This window comes from Notothenia coriiceps, unplaced genomic scaffold, assembly GCF_000735185.1.
Source record: "Notothenia coriiceps isolate Sejong01 unplaced genomic scaffold, NC01 NC01_scaffold00023577, whole genome shotgun sequence".
NCBI lineage: Eukaryota > Metazoa > Chordata > Actinopteri > Perciformes > Nototheniidae > Notothenia > Notothenia coriiceps.
In genome coordinates, this window is record NW_011356278.1 from 28,466 (window position 1) to 44,058 (window position 15,593).

At 38.4% G+C, this 15,593-nt stretch overlaps 1 protein-coding gene across 2 annotated transcripts in view; it reads right to left on the reverse strand.

Annotated features, from left to right (window-relative positions):
* Positions 1–245: 245 nt before the first annotated feature.
* atg7 (ATG7 autophagy related 7 homolog (S. cerevisiae)) overlaps positions 246–15,593 on the reverse strand; it is a 19,205-nt gene continuing 3,857 nt past the window's right edge. For both annotated transcript variants that reach the window (XM_010781757.1, XM_010781758.1), the window contains exons 7-16: positions 15,084–15,230; positions 14,768–14,856; positions 11,820–11,941; positions 10,401–10,491; positions 10,166–10,310; positions 9,149–9,307; positions 5,882–6,076; positions 4,456–4,701; positions 2,804–2,919; positions 246–441 (exon numbers count right to left, since the gene is read on the reverse strand). In XM_010781757.1, coding sequence (XP_010780059.1) covers positions 261–441; positions 2,804–2,919; positions 4,456–4,701; positions 5,882–6,076; positions 9,149–9,307; positions 10,166–10,310; positions 10,401–10,491; positions 11,820–11,941; positions 14,768–14,856; positions 15,084–15,230 — 1,491 coding nt within the window. In that variant the 3' untranslated portion in view covers positions 246–260. The remainder of the gene's footprint in view (positions 442–2,803; positions 2,920–4,455; positions 4,702–5,881; positions 6,077–9,148; positions 9,308–10,165; positions 10,311–10,400; positions 10,492–11,819; positions 11,942–14,767; positions 14,857–15,083; positions 15,231–15,593) is intronic.

The following is a 15,593-nucleotide window of genomic DNA, read 5'->3' on the forward strand; positions in this document are numbered from 1 at the left end:
TTGTCAAAATACCTTTATATGTTATTATAAGTTGCATTTTATTGTAGGAACTGGTGTACGAAGGCACACAATATTCTGAGAAGACGTCAAAGGAAACAGCTGTGAAAGGACAGGCAACCTTAAGAAATACATGGCAGGTGATTGGATGAATGATCTGTCAATCGAACTACTGGAAAAAGCCAGTCTGACACGTGAATTGTTACACAACCCTGATTGCTCAATAAAATTGTAGTTTGGAAACAAAGGCATTACTTGATGCCTTAAACGATTGACTTTTGAGTGATCTCCAGCAAGGAAAAGTCTAGATGGCCACTGCTTGTGTGCGTGCGTGCGTGCGTGCGTGCATGTGTGTGTGTGTGTCGGACCTGATGTGGCACTAGACCCAGAGAGGTGGGAGGTTCATTCATCCTGTCATCACTGCTGCTGGCTATTGCATAGCCTCTGAGGATAGAGAAAAAGAGGGAGAACATTATATACTTATATCAACTTGTTCAAAACATAAAATAATCCTAAACATTACATATCATATTGTATGAAAGGTATTGGCCTAGCATTTAAACTAATGCATACGGTTTTATTTATAATCCATGGGTGTAGTATATCTACATTATAAACAAACAAAAAAGATGTGAATTTGACCAATATTGAGATCCAAGAAAGCCCAAAAACAGTTTAACATGATTTGATCTGAGAGCAACTGATTGCCAGTAAATCTAGCCAGCCTTGAAAGATGTGACTTAAGGATAACAACACAATGGCCTCAGAATGTTTTTGCAAAGTGGCCATCGTATTGATACAAAATGAATCCTTAAGTGACCATTTCTAAAGCCCATGGTTGCTCTTATAAGGCTGCCGTAATGGCTTCAAAAGGGAGAAAGAGATGGGGGGAAAAGAAAGAAAGGAATGAAAGCTATGAAATAAAAACAAGGACACAGAGGGCAGTTTCAGGAGGAGATCTTCATGAGGCAGGGGTGTCCAAACTTTTTTCACTGAGGGCCACATACAGAAAAACATATAGGGCTGGGCCCTCATAGGTTAAATTATAATTCAGCTAAATCAATCAAATGTAGGTCAATTATTATCATATTTCTACTTGAATATAATTTAAGAAACATCACAGCTCTCCATAGGGTTTCAGTTATCCTGTTGCAGCTCATCCCTTAAAACAGAAGCTTCAGATTGCTTATAATAAGGGGAAATATGAAGGGTCTATTTAAAGCTTGTTATGGAAATAAAACTAAGATTTGTTAGAACATGTTGTCAGCTCTTGACTGAATGTCTTTGAGTAGTGGGCTTATTAACATGAAAACTACTGTGTAATATAGGCTCACATATATATTTAAGAAGTATAATATAAGACAAGCAAAGGTTTCAGGTGGGGGCCATATACCGTTATACTTTAAGAATTTGCTGAGCCAATTAGAAATGGACAACGGGGCGCATTTGGCCCCCGGGCCGTAGTTTGGACACCCCTGATGTAAAGGAAGGGGTTACACAACCATACAGGTACAGTGTGTACATACATTTTCTCCTTCGCTTCATTGCTTTGTAAGCTTTGTATGCAGCATAGGCAGCGTAGCTCTGCAACGGCTTATAACATCTCAAAACACTGAGAGAAAATAGCTGTCTTATCAGCCCCAGCAAGCGTACGACTTCCACCGACACGTGCACACACAATTCAATTTTTCACAATGACACATTCTGTGCACATTTAATAAGCATGAAAACATCCCCATCAGTGTTTGAAAAAATAAGCACTTTTACGAGTAGGGAAAATCGAGCTATTACAGATTGCCAAGTGAACTTGAGAGCAGACTGAATCATAGTGTTCAAGCTTTTGAAGCATGAAAGTGAAAGATGGATTATAAATTGCAACAAAGCTTCTACAGTGTACACGAGTTGTTGGCCTCGAGTACATTTAGGGAGCTGTGCTACAACTGCATTAACTAACACCTCAGCTGCAGGGCGGCACCATCAAAAAGCAAAGTAAAGCTTGCTGAACGTTTTAGAAGCACAACCTCAAAGGCAAAAGGAGGAAGTCCACCAATCGGAAGGGGAGCGGTTTTATCCTTGGGCAAAATACTGAACCCCATATTTTCTCCCAGTGACACATCCATTGGTGCTTTAGTGCGTTTAATAGTTATTCGCTGAGGAGCAGGTGGCAACTTGTATGGTAGCCTCTGCCACCAGTGTCTGCATTGGCTTGTGCTGAAAAGTGTTTTGAGTTCTTGCTTAGAGTAGGAAGCCCTTTATAAATTCAGTCTTTTTTGCTTTTAACCTCCTACTTGTGACTCACTAAAGAAAGTGACTGTCAGAGTTTGTGTTAGCAAGGATATTTTTAAAGAGTTTTATTCAGAAATAAATCAAAACTAGATACAAAATCTTTTGGAACCAAGTTCTATTTACTGAGGAGTTGCAATAGGAAAGGCAGTGGCTCGCCATATACAATTGGCCCTGTTTTAAATGTACATTAAATCTAACATTGGATTGCCGCAGAGATAGTAGACAGGAAACCATCAATAAAAGTGAATAATTTACATTTTCAATAAAGCAAACAGGGATGATCAAGTATGTTTCTGTTTATTCTAAGACTTTGAATGTAGTTCTCTGTAAAGCGTTTAAGCTATTGAACATATATTTTCTACACTTGTTTTAAGCAGTGTTTGATGTCTCTTTCTTACCTTACGTCTTTATTTCTTGTTGAATCAAAGCAAGCTTCAGGTCATATTTTACAACTCGAGACTCCATACTATGGCTGTACTACTACTATCACTACTAATACTAATAAGTGTGCTGTGCTTACCCTTCAGTGTGTTGCAGTATGGACACCATCATCTCCACAGCGAGGGCTCCAGCTATCATGGCCAGGCCTGGTCTGCTGACCGTGCACTGCTGATCCAGAGTCCGATCCCTGGTTGACTGTTTACAAAAGAACAAGTAGTAGAAGTAAACGACAGTCAATAAACAGTGAGAAGAGCAGTCATGACACCACGTTCCTTCCACTTATCCTGAAAGAGCTTGAAAATAAGGAATGGAGGAAAATAGTTTGGGCAATTAGCTTATCACAAATAAAGTGTTTTGGAACGCAGGAAGTCATTGAAATGTATGTCTAACAGATATAGATGATGCTGTTATCCAAAGTGGCTGAGGTTGAGTGAGCAACTATTTCAAAATGACTGGTATTGGAGTCCTTTCAGTGAAGTATCCTTTTAAATATGCATGCTATTCACATAAATGGGTGCCATTTCTGAACTAAATTTCATCACACCTCATAAACTAAATGTCTGGATCTTACTGTGGAGTGTGGACCACTTTAGGCTAACTAAGATCCAAAGAGCAACCACGCGAGCATGGCTAAAAACACTAAGACAGAAACGCATGTTAGCTTGTTTCCTTCACAGCATGTCTCACTTTGTAATAGGAACTGATCAAAGACACAGCAGTGATAGACAACCTCCATTGTTGTACCATTATACTTCAATCCACAGACAAAACAACACAATAGCCATTTGTATCCTTGGGACATTATCCATAAGTTCCTATTCATTCAGCATACTCAGCTTTAGCGAGAGCAGGCTGTGACTCTGATTAAAATGTTAATATTACTATGACCTGTGACAGCGGGCTGCGGCCATCGGCATTTATATGGGAGTCAGAGCTGAATAGCACAGCTTCCAACCAATTGCTCTGTCCTTAAATAGCTGATGAATTGCTTTCATGCTCTCAAATCAAAAGGCCATGAAGGGGAAAAAGACCACAGAAAGAAACAAAGAGTGCCAAAAGGTACAAAAAAAATTGTACACAGGGTGGCAAGAAAAAAGGAAAGGCTGTGTCAGGCACCTTCCTGCAATTTCACATAGCACTTTAAAATTGTACCGTTTTTCAGCTTATGACAATGAATATCAGAACAATTTGAACTGTATTCACACTAAAAGAAATACCATAGACCTTGCAATTTAAAGCTGGATAATTATTTAGATTATAGTTAGTATAAAAACATAGTTTGTTGATCAGTTTGGGGCAACAGATCAAGCTTTAAACTCATCAACGTCACATTCTAGATGTAATATGTTAATCCTGTGTTAGCAGAGCACAACATTTGCATTACTTTAATTTGTGCTTCTGGGCGGTGGACAAATGTAAGTACTCAATATTCAGCCTCCTTTGAGCTCTGCTTTGAATCTTCTCCAACTACTGAAACAAATATCTGACTCTTTAGCTGCTAAAGGCTCCACTATGTTTACCAGCTAGTTGCTAACTGCATCAGTAAAGCATTGGGTGCTGGTGAGGTAACATTCAAATGGTTTATCAGAACCTTTTGCTGAAAACTGCCAAGAGTGTTGATTGGAGAAAACATGTCAAAAAATTCTCCCTTTTTTGTGTTAGATGTTTTGGCTGTGCGTTTGTTCGTGACGTGAGTTGAGCGCATGCTTGGTATCAATGTGTTTTCCTCACATCTCCTGGTGCCACCACATCGTTGCAGAAGTAGCAGCCCAGCTTGTGCCCTGGGATGTTGGAGAACAGAGAGGATCCTGGGACAGTAGGTGCAGCGCCGGCGGGTGTGGAGGATGAAGACGAGGCAGAAGAACAGGAAGTGGAGGAGTCGGCCCCTGCAGAAACACTTTGACTGACGGGGGGTTTCTTCAGGCCGTGGCGCATCACGACAAATGTGTCAAAGCCTAGAGCGGCGTTCATCACCAGCTGAAAGGGGGAAACACAACAATCACACCAAATCACGATGACAAAAGATCTTTACAAACTGTGGCTGAGAACGATCCTGAATAGCTTTGGCTTTATTAGGAATACTTACTATTTCTCCCAAACTCTCACACTACACATTTCAGCCAAATTAAATGAACTAAATGTGTCGTTTCATACAATTTAAAATGGTTGCGATGTGTTCAATTGTTTCCGAAAGAAATTACACAAAACATGAATAGGCTCTTTACAATGTTGAAAGCATCTAGACTTTTGGAGAAGCAACGAAAGTAAATGATGAGGCCAATTTGCGGAGAAGTCTGAGACAGCCCCGCAGCACAAATGGCCAAATAACCTCTCAGCGGGGCCGGCCACAGAGAAAACCTAATCAGCGGTCCAAAGAACACTTAACTGCATTTAGCAATATAGCAGCATCAGTGATAGCACTAGGGGCTTTACAAATGAATGGCAACAAGTTCCATTATTTCACGTTGCCTGGCAACTAATATCATTTCAATTGATAAACAGGTATCAAGCTATTTCAATTTCCTGGAAGTAAAGTGAAATTCAACTTCAAGTAAGGAAAACAAGAACAATGTTTACTAAGTCATACACGGTCCCTGTTACAGTGCTGCATTGATCCTTAGAGCAAAGTGTTAAAAGACTCAGTCCTGATCCATTTAATTAAAATAAGCACCACCATCAAACTAATGTGCATTTTTGAAATCAAAGTACAATAACAGACACAATTGATGGGGATCAACTAAATCTTTTTCTAACACTAAATGCTGTGTTTTTGTCTAGACAATTAGAAACAATTCACTTAACAGGAAACAACACATTTGACATCCTGCTTCTGGCATGATTAGTGTAAATTGAATATTCTTAAGGTGATAGATGAGTCATCGTTGTTCCCCATCATTGTCAGTTGCAAATGTTTGTCTATTTGTCATTTGGTGGTGGACAGTACATTATTAGAGATAATGAGGCTCCAATACAAAAGCACTGACAGGCAAGATGGAAAAACATTTGTGTGGGCTAAGTGCATTTTGTTTGGACAAGATATTATCTGTCCCCTGAGAATATGATCATGAGAGTTTTTCCCTCTCCAAAATACTTTTAAACGTTATTTCGCTCCTCCCCAAGCTGGTGAATGTGTGTGCGGCTGTTCTGTTGTTCTTACCTTCCTCTTGCTTGCGCCAATCACTGTGGGCAGCCAGCGGCTCTCCCTCGTATCCATTAGTAAGAAGATCACGTCGTGTTCTGAAATGAGCTTCTCCAGGTGCTCGACATCCTTCTGGGCCTGGGAAAGAGTGGCCTCAGAGAAATTCACCGGGTGACCGGGCATAGGGATGCTCATGTTGAATCCCTCTGCATTCTGAGGAAGTAGACAGAGACAAAGAGGAACAACAAGGAGACACGGAATTAGAAACGGGTCTCATCACTTAGAAGATGAATGCTCCATGAGTTGTGCAAATGTAGTCCTTTTTGTATTCAACTATTTTTTTCCATGGAAGATAATGTGTTCTTTTTGGTTTTATATTTGCTGTACATTCTCAACCATTAAAAATGCCACATCTGAAGTATTTGAATCATACATACAGTACATTTATAAAATCACTGAAGCATTTACATTCCACAGTGTTGCATCTAGAATTCAAAATTGTTAAGGTTTTGAAAACACTCTTACTTACTTATTGACCGTGATAACAAAAAAAACCTACATTGTGTCAAAAATGTACTTCAACATTTGATGTCCTATAGGGTCTTTTTATGGAAAGAAAATGGATCAGCTGCTGGTCTTTTGATGTGCCTCTGCTGAGTGAGATGCTAGTCTAGACAGATACGTGATGGCGGAGCAGATGCAGTCACTGAACTGTCCCTCTGGGGAATATTTCTTCACCTCATGGCCACAGCACACCTGAGTCCACATACATTTACTCTCCTGTATAAGTCGATGGGAAAGTAGAAAAGGAAACCTTGAATCTCCACTTCAAGCTCCACAAGAAATCTGAAATTACTTGTATTGTCAATTGTCAAACCTCAATATATATATAACTATCTCCAGGGATTGCAGAAATGACATCAAAGCAAACTAAATGTCAAGAGTAAATGAACAGTGAAGAGAGGGAGAGAAAAGGGCAAAGACGAGGTGTGAGATCTTAACAAGAAGGAATGCCACTTTTACCGAATCAGAGGAATTTACACACTGCCTTCGCTGTAAATGTGTCAAGAGTGGGAGTGTTAACTCGGGCTGAAATTTACATTGCACTCTGACGCAAGTGTTGCTAAGCACTGCGGAGGTAGTTTGTTGTAGAGGAGTGATGTTAATCATATTCATAGTTCCACTACAAACACTTCAAGTCAAAGAAATAAAACAAGAAATCATTCCCATTGTGGAAAAATATCTCCCTCCAAGGAGAACAAACATAATCCAACAATGCCACTGTTGATACTTCAACCAGCTCTGACCTTACTGGTGATAACATGTAAAAAGAGGGGAAAAGGGGTTGGTGCCAACACGACAAAATATCCTTTAAATGTCAGGTATCAGTATTTGTCCGCAGACAAAATATTAAATCTGCTTACGACCTTTTCAACATTGTGACCTTGTGTGAACCGACTCCTCAGTTCAATCAGTGCATTTCTGTGCTCTCTGCTATCAGAGTTTATATGTGTATCTTTCTTTCACACCTGGTGCCACTGTGTTTGTAACAAAACAAGGCAGGAAGAGAGAAAAGCACACACACACACACACACACACACACACACACACACACACACACACACACACACACACACACACACACACACAGCTTGTATTGCCTGTGGACAAACGAACTGTCGAGACAAAGATCATGAAAGCGGAGCCATCAATCAAGTGTTAAACCTTCTGTTCTTCACTTCATGTCATTCCCAGAAGAAAAGGAGAGGAATAAATTACAAGTGCAGCAAAGTAACAAGGATATAGATTTGATGACATGCCAATTATTTGTGCGTGTGTGTAAATGGGCCGTAAGGAAGACATAAGACATTATTCTTGTTGGTGACTATTATCCATACTTAAAGTACAGGTAAGACATATGTTAATATGATTTTTTAATGTATGTTTTGAGGGACATTTTGACAATAAAATTAATTCGCTAATTCTTTGTCTCTATAATAAACGTGTTACTGTTATTACATTCGGATTCAATGCTGCTAAATCCAACATTTCCTCATAATAAACTTTACTACAACACCAGCAGACATGGCTGTGGACTGGATTGGGTTCATCTCTGCTGCTCTGGTGACGACAGGAGGACTCATATACTCACGTATAGTATCATGTTCAGAAAAAACCTATTACAGAGATTTCACAGTCTGCAGGGTGTACAACTTTTATATGAGGCTTTAGTCTTTCTACGGTCAAGGGAAATCCGATAATAGTTTACCGGTCAGACAGTGAGTGAGTCTCTAAGTGCTTTCACATAAAGACTAATCAGGTGTTTTCTAACTGCCGTCTGCTTGACTGGCACAAGGTGCTTCAGAGTTAAAACTTTCAGTTCCTCAGACTGAGATCTACATTGCATACCAAATGTTTGAGTTTGTAACCCTTCAAAGTGATGCTTCAAAACATTATAAAAAACTAAAACTGCTGACTGGCAGGAACACCTCCTGGTATCACAACAGTATGGGAAAGAGAACTTAGATCATTTACATTAGCGTATTAGCAGTAACAATACACTCCTTTAAATATACTCAATGACCGGTACCATTTCTGGATGAAAAAATATACTTCAGTAGAAGTATAGAAGTATTTGGCAAAGTGTATTTAAATTACCAGAGTATCAACATGTATAATAACTGCTACACAAGAAGCTGTTACAACTGAGCAAATGGTTTACTGAATCACAGAATTACATTATTACAAAAATTACAAAATTCAAGCGAATCAACCTCTTATGAACTGCCTACATCTTCTGATAAACATGAATGCATCATCACACAAATGTCCCCATGGATCACATCATAAATATGTATCTGTCATTGTTTTTACAAGTAGCTTAATAAGCGATCATTTTGCACTAAAACTGTTTCGAGTGTTTGTCATTTAGTAATGTAGCAAAACATCTCCCCCAGAGAACCCACTCATTAATTAACAAATGAATGAGACTGCAGCATTAATATACAAGGAGCACATCACAGCCATGACTAATCAAAAAGGAATATGATTATATGGGAATTGGATTATAAGCCCAACCAACATTTTGATTGTTATAATGGCAATGCTGATATGTGTATAAAAGGAGCTGTTGAAACAAATTAAAAAAATAGAAACATAGCACTTGTCAAATGTAGGTATTAAGCCAACAAAGACAGATTGGTAGGATTTTGGATGATTGACCCCCACATGATGTGAGATCATATTCCACAGCCTGGCCATTATTATTTGACTTCAAGTACTCACCACACCAGGAAAGATCTTTGTGAGGCGGTCCACAGCTGCCAGGGCTTTGGACTTCCCTCCTCCGAGACAGTCCTCAAACTCATAGAGCGGCTGCCGGACTGGATTGGAGTATGAAATATTCGCGTTGTCTACAAACGTGATGTGTCTCACTCCCCATCCCTGGAGAAAAAACATTCATATTTTAATCACATCATTTTGAACCTCTATTTATTGACGCTTTGTTAGCAGCTTCAGTGACAATGAGCGGGAGGTTATGTTCTCAGTGTGCATTTAGAAATGAATGCTTCCATTCATTTTGGAATAATGAATACATCAGTGTGCAGGTAGCACAGACTTAAATTGTTCTAGCTTTCTGATTAAAATCACTCTCTATTGTTACAAGGTCTAGCCACCATATCAATTAAGTTACACCAGGGTATTCATCATGTTCACATTGAGTGACAGAGGGTAATAATAAGTGCCCTCAGAACAGAAGAGTGAAAGCACAAAAAGAAAAATGTTGCTTATTTTTCCGGTGCAGCCTTGAAAGCAATACATTATAGTTGTCTTTGTATTTTTGATAGTGGAGTCTATTAAAGTGACTTGGACTTGGTCGCACATCATCTGAACATTTTGTTTTTTTAGTTAGGAATGTTTTGATCTTTAAAGAGATTTTGTTTTATTCCAACAAGATTGTGAAAATTGTGTTCACTTTTACAGACTCTAACTCTGAAAGACTTTTTTATTTCTCCCAGTCATCCAATACAATCCTATTTATTTGGTTCAGGTCGAGCTAGCTCACTGAAAATAGACTCTGGATGAGTTTTGTGGAGGGTAGAATATTCAAGCGACAAAACATTTCTGTAAAACTCCAATCTGCAGGTATAACCACAGACATTCATTTGCACCATTGCATTGATTCTGATGAGTATGTCACATAGAAAGCATAGCAAACACAGCTCTAGAAACACACTGTCAAATTCCTGCATGCTTGAATCCAAAAATCTATATATCTGAGTTTTATCCTCCCGCTCTTACCATGAGAGCCCTGGCTACATTGCAGCCCAGAGTCCCGGCCCCCAGCAGGAGACACTTTGTGGAGACCACCTTGTCCAGGTCCAGGGTAGGAACCAGCCTCCATCTCATCAGCTTCAGGTTCAGGTCCACTGAGGACTCTGCAAGCCTGGATAGAGCCAAGGAAGACATTTGTTCACAAAGTAATGAGTGTCCATTTTGTTGTACCTTTCACACATTTCTTTTTTGTAGTTATTACCTTTTAGGGTCCATGCATTCGCTGAGGTTGACCATCCTTGGACCCATGGCCCCCTTTGGGTTCTTCTCCCAACCTACGCTCTTGGGACACGCTGTGAAAACCGAACATTGATCAAGTTAATTAGGCATAACATTACCCATTACACAGTGAGAGTTGTGGAGACAGTTTTAAACAAAAGAAAAACGATAATCGCCCACATTACAAAATATCTAAAATGTTTGTTTTCTTTTTCAAGTTTTGATTTGTGCAGCCCTGACATTTATGCCTGTGTTATCTGAAAACACTTAAAGAAAATGTCACGGCTGTGTGTCTTGTTATTCTGTCATCTTTGAAGATTATTTTTCAAGAAGGAAAAGTTCATTTAAAAAAAAGTATTGACAGCATTTCAACATTAAGAAGGCGGATGAGAATTGATTTCTCTCTACTGTGTGATTGTACAAATTAAATAGTGTTGAATTATACCATTTGGGATTGTGAATGTAAATTCACTTGAAATGTATTTAATCTTGCCAAATAGTAAACCACTTTTGGTCGTGGCAAGTACTGACCATGTTGTGTCTGAGGTATCCTTATTAAGCCATTTGGGAACAATACCAAATCTGTCCATGCACAATCAAATAATAAGGCTGAATAATTTTGTTGTTGGATGAATACGTCCTCAGTGAGTCAATTAAAGACAACGCTGTGTTGAAGAGGTAGACCGAAGTAAACAAAGACACGTCGTCTGATCTCCACAACCTCCACCCCCTTTCTCTGCTATTACCATTTAAATGACTTTCATGCCTTATTCACAGGATAAAGGAATAATAGAAAGGCTGTGTGAGATTAGTGTGGTTTCAAAAGGATGCAAAAAGTGTTGTTGCAAAATAAGCTATGAAGAACACAGAAGCATAGTATGGACGGATTAGGGCTTCACAATAATTAAACATTCATTGTGATCACTGCATTTGACAAGTACATTCATGTTATTGTGACAGTGAATTTAACATGCATGCTCTATCTATAGAACACCTGCTGCATGTCAAATCAAGCGCTCCCTAAACTAACAGCCAGCCACCAGGGGGCGCTCGAGATGTTTTGGCTTTACTTTTGGGGATATGCCATGCCTAAGTCTGTACCCTACAGCAGCAGCCAGTGAAACATCCCTAAATGTGGCTACCATCCAGAGTGGAAGGGATACAAACAAAAAAGTTCAAACAGGTGGAAACGTAATTCCCTGAATCATTTTCTTGATGTAAAGATGTGTTCATTAGATAAATGTAGAGCAGTGTGAAATTAAAATCAGGGCTTTGTTTGATAAAAAGGATTTTTACCTGAAAATCAATCAGTAACTTTGGTAAATTAGTGTGATTATCTTCTTGGCAATAAACATTCATTGCTATGGATAAAACCACACAAACATTAAAGAAATACAATTACCTGAGTTGAGGGGAAACTCAGGTAGTTTTATCTGGAAGATGACACTGTGCTGAATGGAGCGGCTGCCCTGCAGAGTTCTGTCCCTGAAACACAGCACCTCCACTGTGTCCAGCTTAGAGCCCCTAAAAACACACAAAAATAAGTGATATGCAAAAGTCAAACAACTGAAAAAGAAAAAAAACACAGCATGCACAAATTAGAAGCTATAGTGTAAACAAGAAATGAGAAAAATCTCACAAAAACAACTTAATAACTGAATATTCTGTTTCCCCTTGCTAATGCAAGAAACAGCACTGATAACTGAGCGCTCACACAAATATGATCAACACAAATCCACACAACACATTTCCCCTAATATGGTACTAAATGACCAGTCACATTACACAATCAGACTGCAGCGGAAAGACTGAATAAGCGAGACTTTGCGGCTACAATATAATTCTTTCTTCACCCACCTCAGCCAGCATCAACAGTTTATGTTTAACACTGACAGAAAAAAGATTGATGAAGTTTGTATTTGATCAAATCTGCAGCTCAATACGGAGCACAAGCGCTTATCTGTATTTGCTGCTGATAAGCTATTGGTATCAAGGCATACTATTGCTAAACTGCTCCCAGTGGGAGTTCTTTGTTTAAATGAAAAAAAAATTATGCAATAAAAATATCACTAACAAAGCAACACAAGTGCCAGGAAAAACCAAACTCCCTAAGGAAAAAAATGATGTACATTTTTAAACTTCATTGAAATGGCAGTCATGAAATGTGAATAGACTGATCATTTATTGTCAACCTCAGATGATGATGCTATATGATCAAGTAATGTAGACATATTTAAGATCAATCTGGAGATATATCTAGTTTGGTCTTGTTTAAGATTAGAAATACATCATAGTTATCACATTGTGACATACTCTTCTGTTGTATATCAATTGGACATTTAAAGAATTAAAAAAAAAAAAAATGTATTTAGTTGGTCCTTTACTTTTTGTCTGTCGGTGTGCATGTCTAACTCTGTAAAGCGCATTAAGATTGTTTTCCACTTATAAACCGGAAAAAATAAATGATGTTAACCCAGGGTTTAGGAAAGAAACATGCTTAATAAAAATAAAGCACAGCACAGCATTTATTGGAAATAGAGGACACTAATATGAGATATAATTGAGTTGTCATAGATGGCAAAAATATCCATCAGAGAAGCCTTGACTTCTAATGGCACTAGAGAAGCAGATATAATGTGTTTTGCAACAACATAAGGAACTGTCTCAAATGATAATATGAGATGTGATGGGCAATAAACCCTTTAAGGAAAGCATTGTGTAAATCAACAATAAATTATATTATGCAAGTAGGCCGGATCATTTGTTACAAACAGAATACCATGTTGGGTATTTTAGATGTCTAAGTGATCCCACCATTGGCGAACAGAACAATTTCAGTTTTACTTTCCTAATATTGCATCCGTGTTTTCAAATAGTTTCTTACAATCTCAGATGCAATTTGACCAATTTTCTATTTTCTTTCATGCAGCCTTTAAACTACAGAATTACCTTGAGAAAACATTGCACAAAATAAACATCTCAATTGCAAAAGTTACAATAAAGTACGATATTAAAATGCCTGCATGACACCAACATTGCATGCCACTTGGTTTAAATCATCTGTGTACACATTTTAAGAAATGCTCAGACATTTCTTTCTTAGATGTATTACTTAACATTTGATCCAAGCACTTGCACTCACTCATCCGTGGTGTGCTCACATTTCTTCTCTGTAAATACTTCAGTAAAAATATATTGCTTTGCAAAGCCCACACAAGCTTCCACATACCACCATCATGTGCACGACCACTTGAGTCTGTAAACAACTGTAGTAATTTATGAGCTGTAACAGAATGCATTCAAATCTGTTACTCCTGTTCACAAAACAAGATGGCTCATGTGTGTTCTGCTGGATTTGTACAAAATGCCCTCTCAGGTTCCTGATACTAGACCACTCCTGCTTTCAAAACAACAGTGGTTCAGACAGAAACATTTATAACAACTTCAGTTGATAGAAACAAATATTTTAGAAAATGTGTAGCATTAAGCGGTTAAATACTTTGTCTGTGAGTATCAGGAGTTTCAAGAATCCCAAAATACATTGCCTTCCCATGCCATGCATATTGCATGCTATGTTTGTGTGTTTCCACTATGAAGCCTACAGTATGGTGTCCATTGACAGCAGCTGCTGTGTGCTACTGTATGTGTTATAGATCGGTCTGGCATGTGTTAACAAGGCAGCCATTTGATCAACTACTTGTTGCAATGATCACAAGCACAAAGCCTTGGTAACGTACATACATGTATGCGCTGTAATGTTCTATGTAGTTGTCCATCTTTGTGTAATATTCTTAATAAATAATGGATAAAATAGTTTTTGTGAAATGTTTAACCTTGACTTTAGACATTTCCTGTTGAAATGTCTAAAGGCAAGGTTAAAATTTTCACAAAAGAATAGTCTGGAAAGAATTACCTTTGTTTTAAAACTATGACTTAGCAACATGTAAGATATTGCACAAAATGGACCATCAGAATCGTACAGCTTTGATTATTCTCATAACTGTGAAACTCTAACAACAACACCGTTAGGAATAATTGTGCCAGTGAAGCTGTTATTTTAGTTTTCTGTAATGATACAAAGCTATGCAAGTATCGCCATTCACTTTGGAAGATCGCATCAACATCTTAAATCAGACCAGCTTCCTACACTTGAGAGTCAGGAAATTAGTTAAGCAGGCATTTCCTGTCTTTCTGTGGCGTTGTGCCTAAATAAAATAGTCGATGTAATCAGAAAAACACTCAGTGAAATTCACAAACTCAGCATGTGTTTATAAAAAAGAAAATCCTTTAGAGAACTTCCTCTTCTTTTAACAGCATAAAAAACACACACACAAGAAGGAAGGGAATTACCATTGGTAAGCTAAGAGGACCAGCAGATTTCTCAAAGGCCAGCCCGGATGTTGAGACAGAGTACACGGATCATAGACGCCCACAGTAACCTAGAAAAAACAAACAAGGTGTGTTTACTTTACCAAATAGGGATTCTGTCTGCGTGTGTGTGAGAGAGAGAGAGAAAGTGAGTATTGTAAAATACAGTCAAATAAAGTACTGTATAAAACAATCCAACAGAGCAGAAATCTTTGAAAGCTGGGAAAAAATGTCCCTATATAAAAAAAATTATACTTTTGCATAAAATATTTATCCACAACACAAAATGAAGTAGTACCTTCTTAGTATCAGTGAAGAACGTGTCCCAGTCACTGAGTGCAGCCATCTGAACCGTGTCTTCTGTGTACTTCATTAGGAAGTAAGGCACTGCAGTGGTCTCTTTTTGGATACACATTGAGTCATAGGCATCCTGCAAGGCTGTGATCTGAGACAGAGCATAAGCAGTCAGCTAAAAGTATAAGATCGGTGCTGTACATGAATTGTTTCCACAGCCATTGTCTTGGAGGGGCGCTGCGCCCCGCCAACGGAGCCCCGCCAACGGAGCCCCGCCAACGGAGCCCCGCGTCCCCCCTGAAATTCAAGGTGTTTACATTTTTTTAATTTTTAATTATATATATATCACCAAATTGCAACTAATCTATATCTACTGTCACTTTTCACATTGAAAATGTGCTCTTAGAGCACATTTTCAATGTGAAAAGTGACAGTAGATATAGATTAGTTGCAATTTGGTGATATATATATATATATATATATATATATATATATATTAAAAATTAAAAAAATG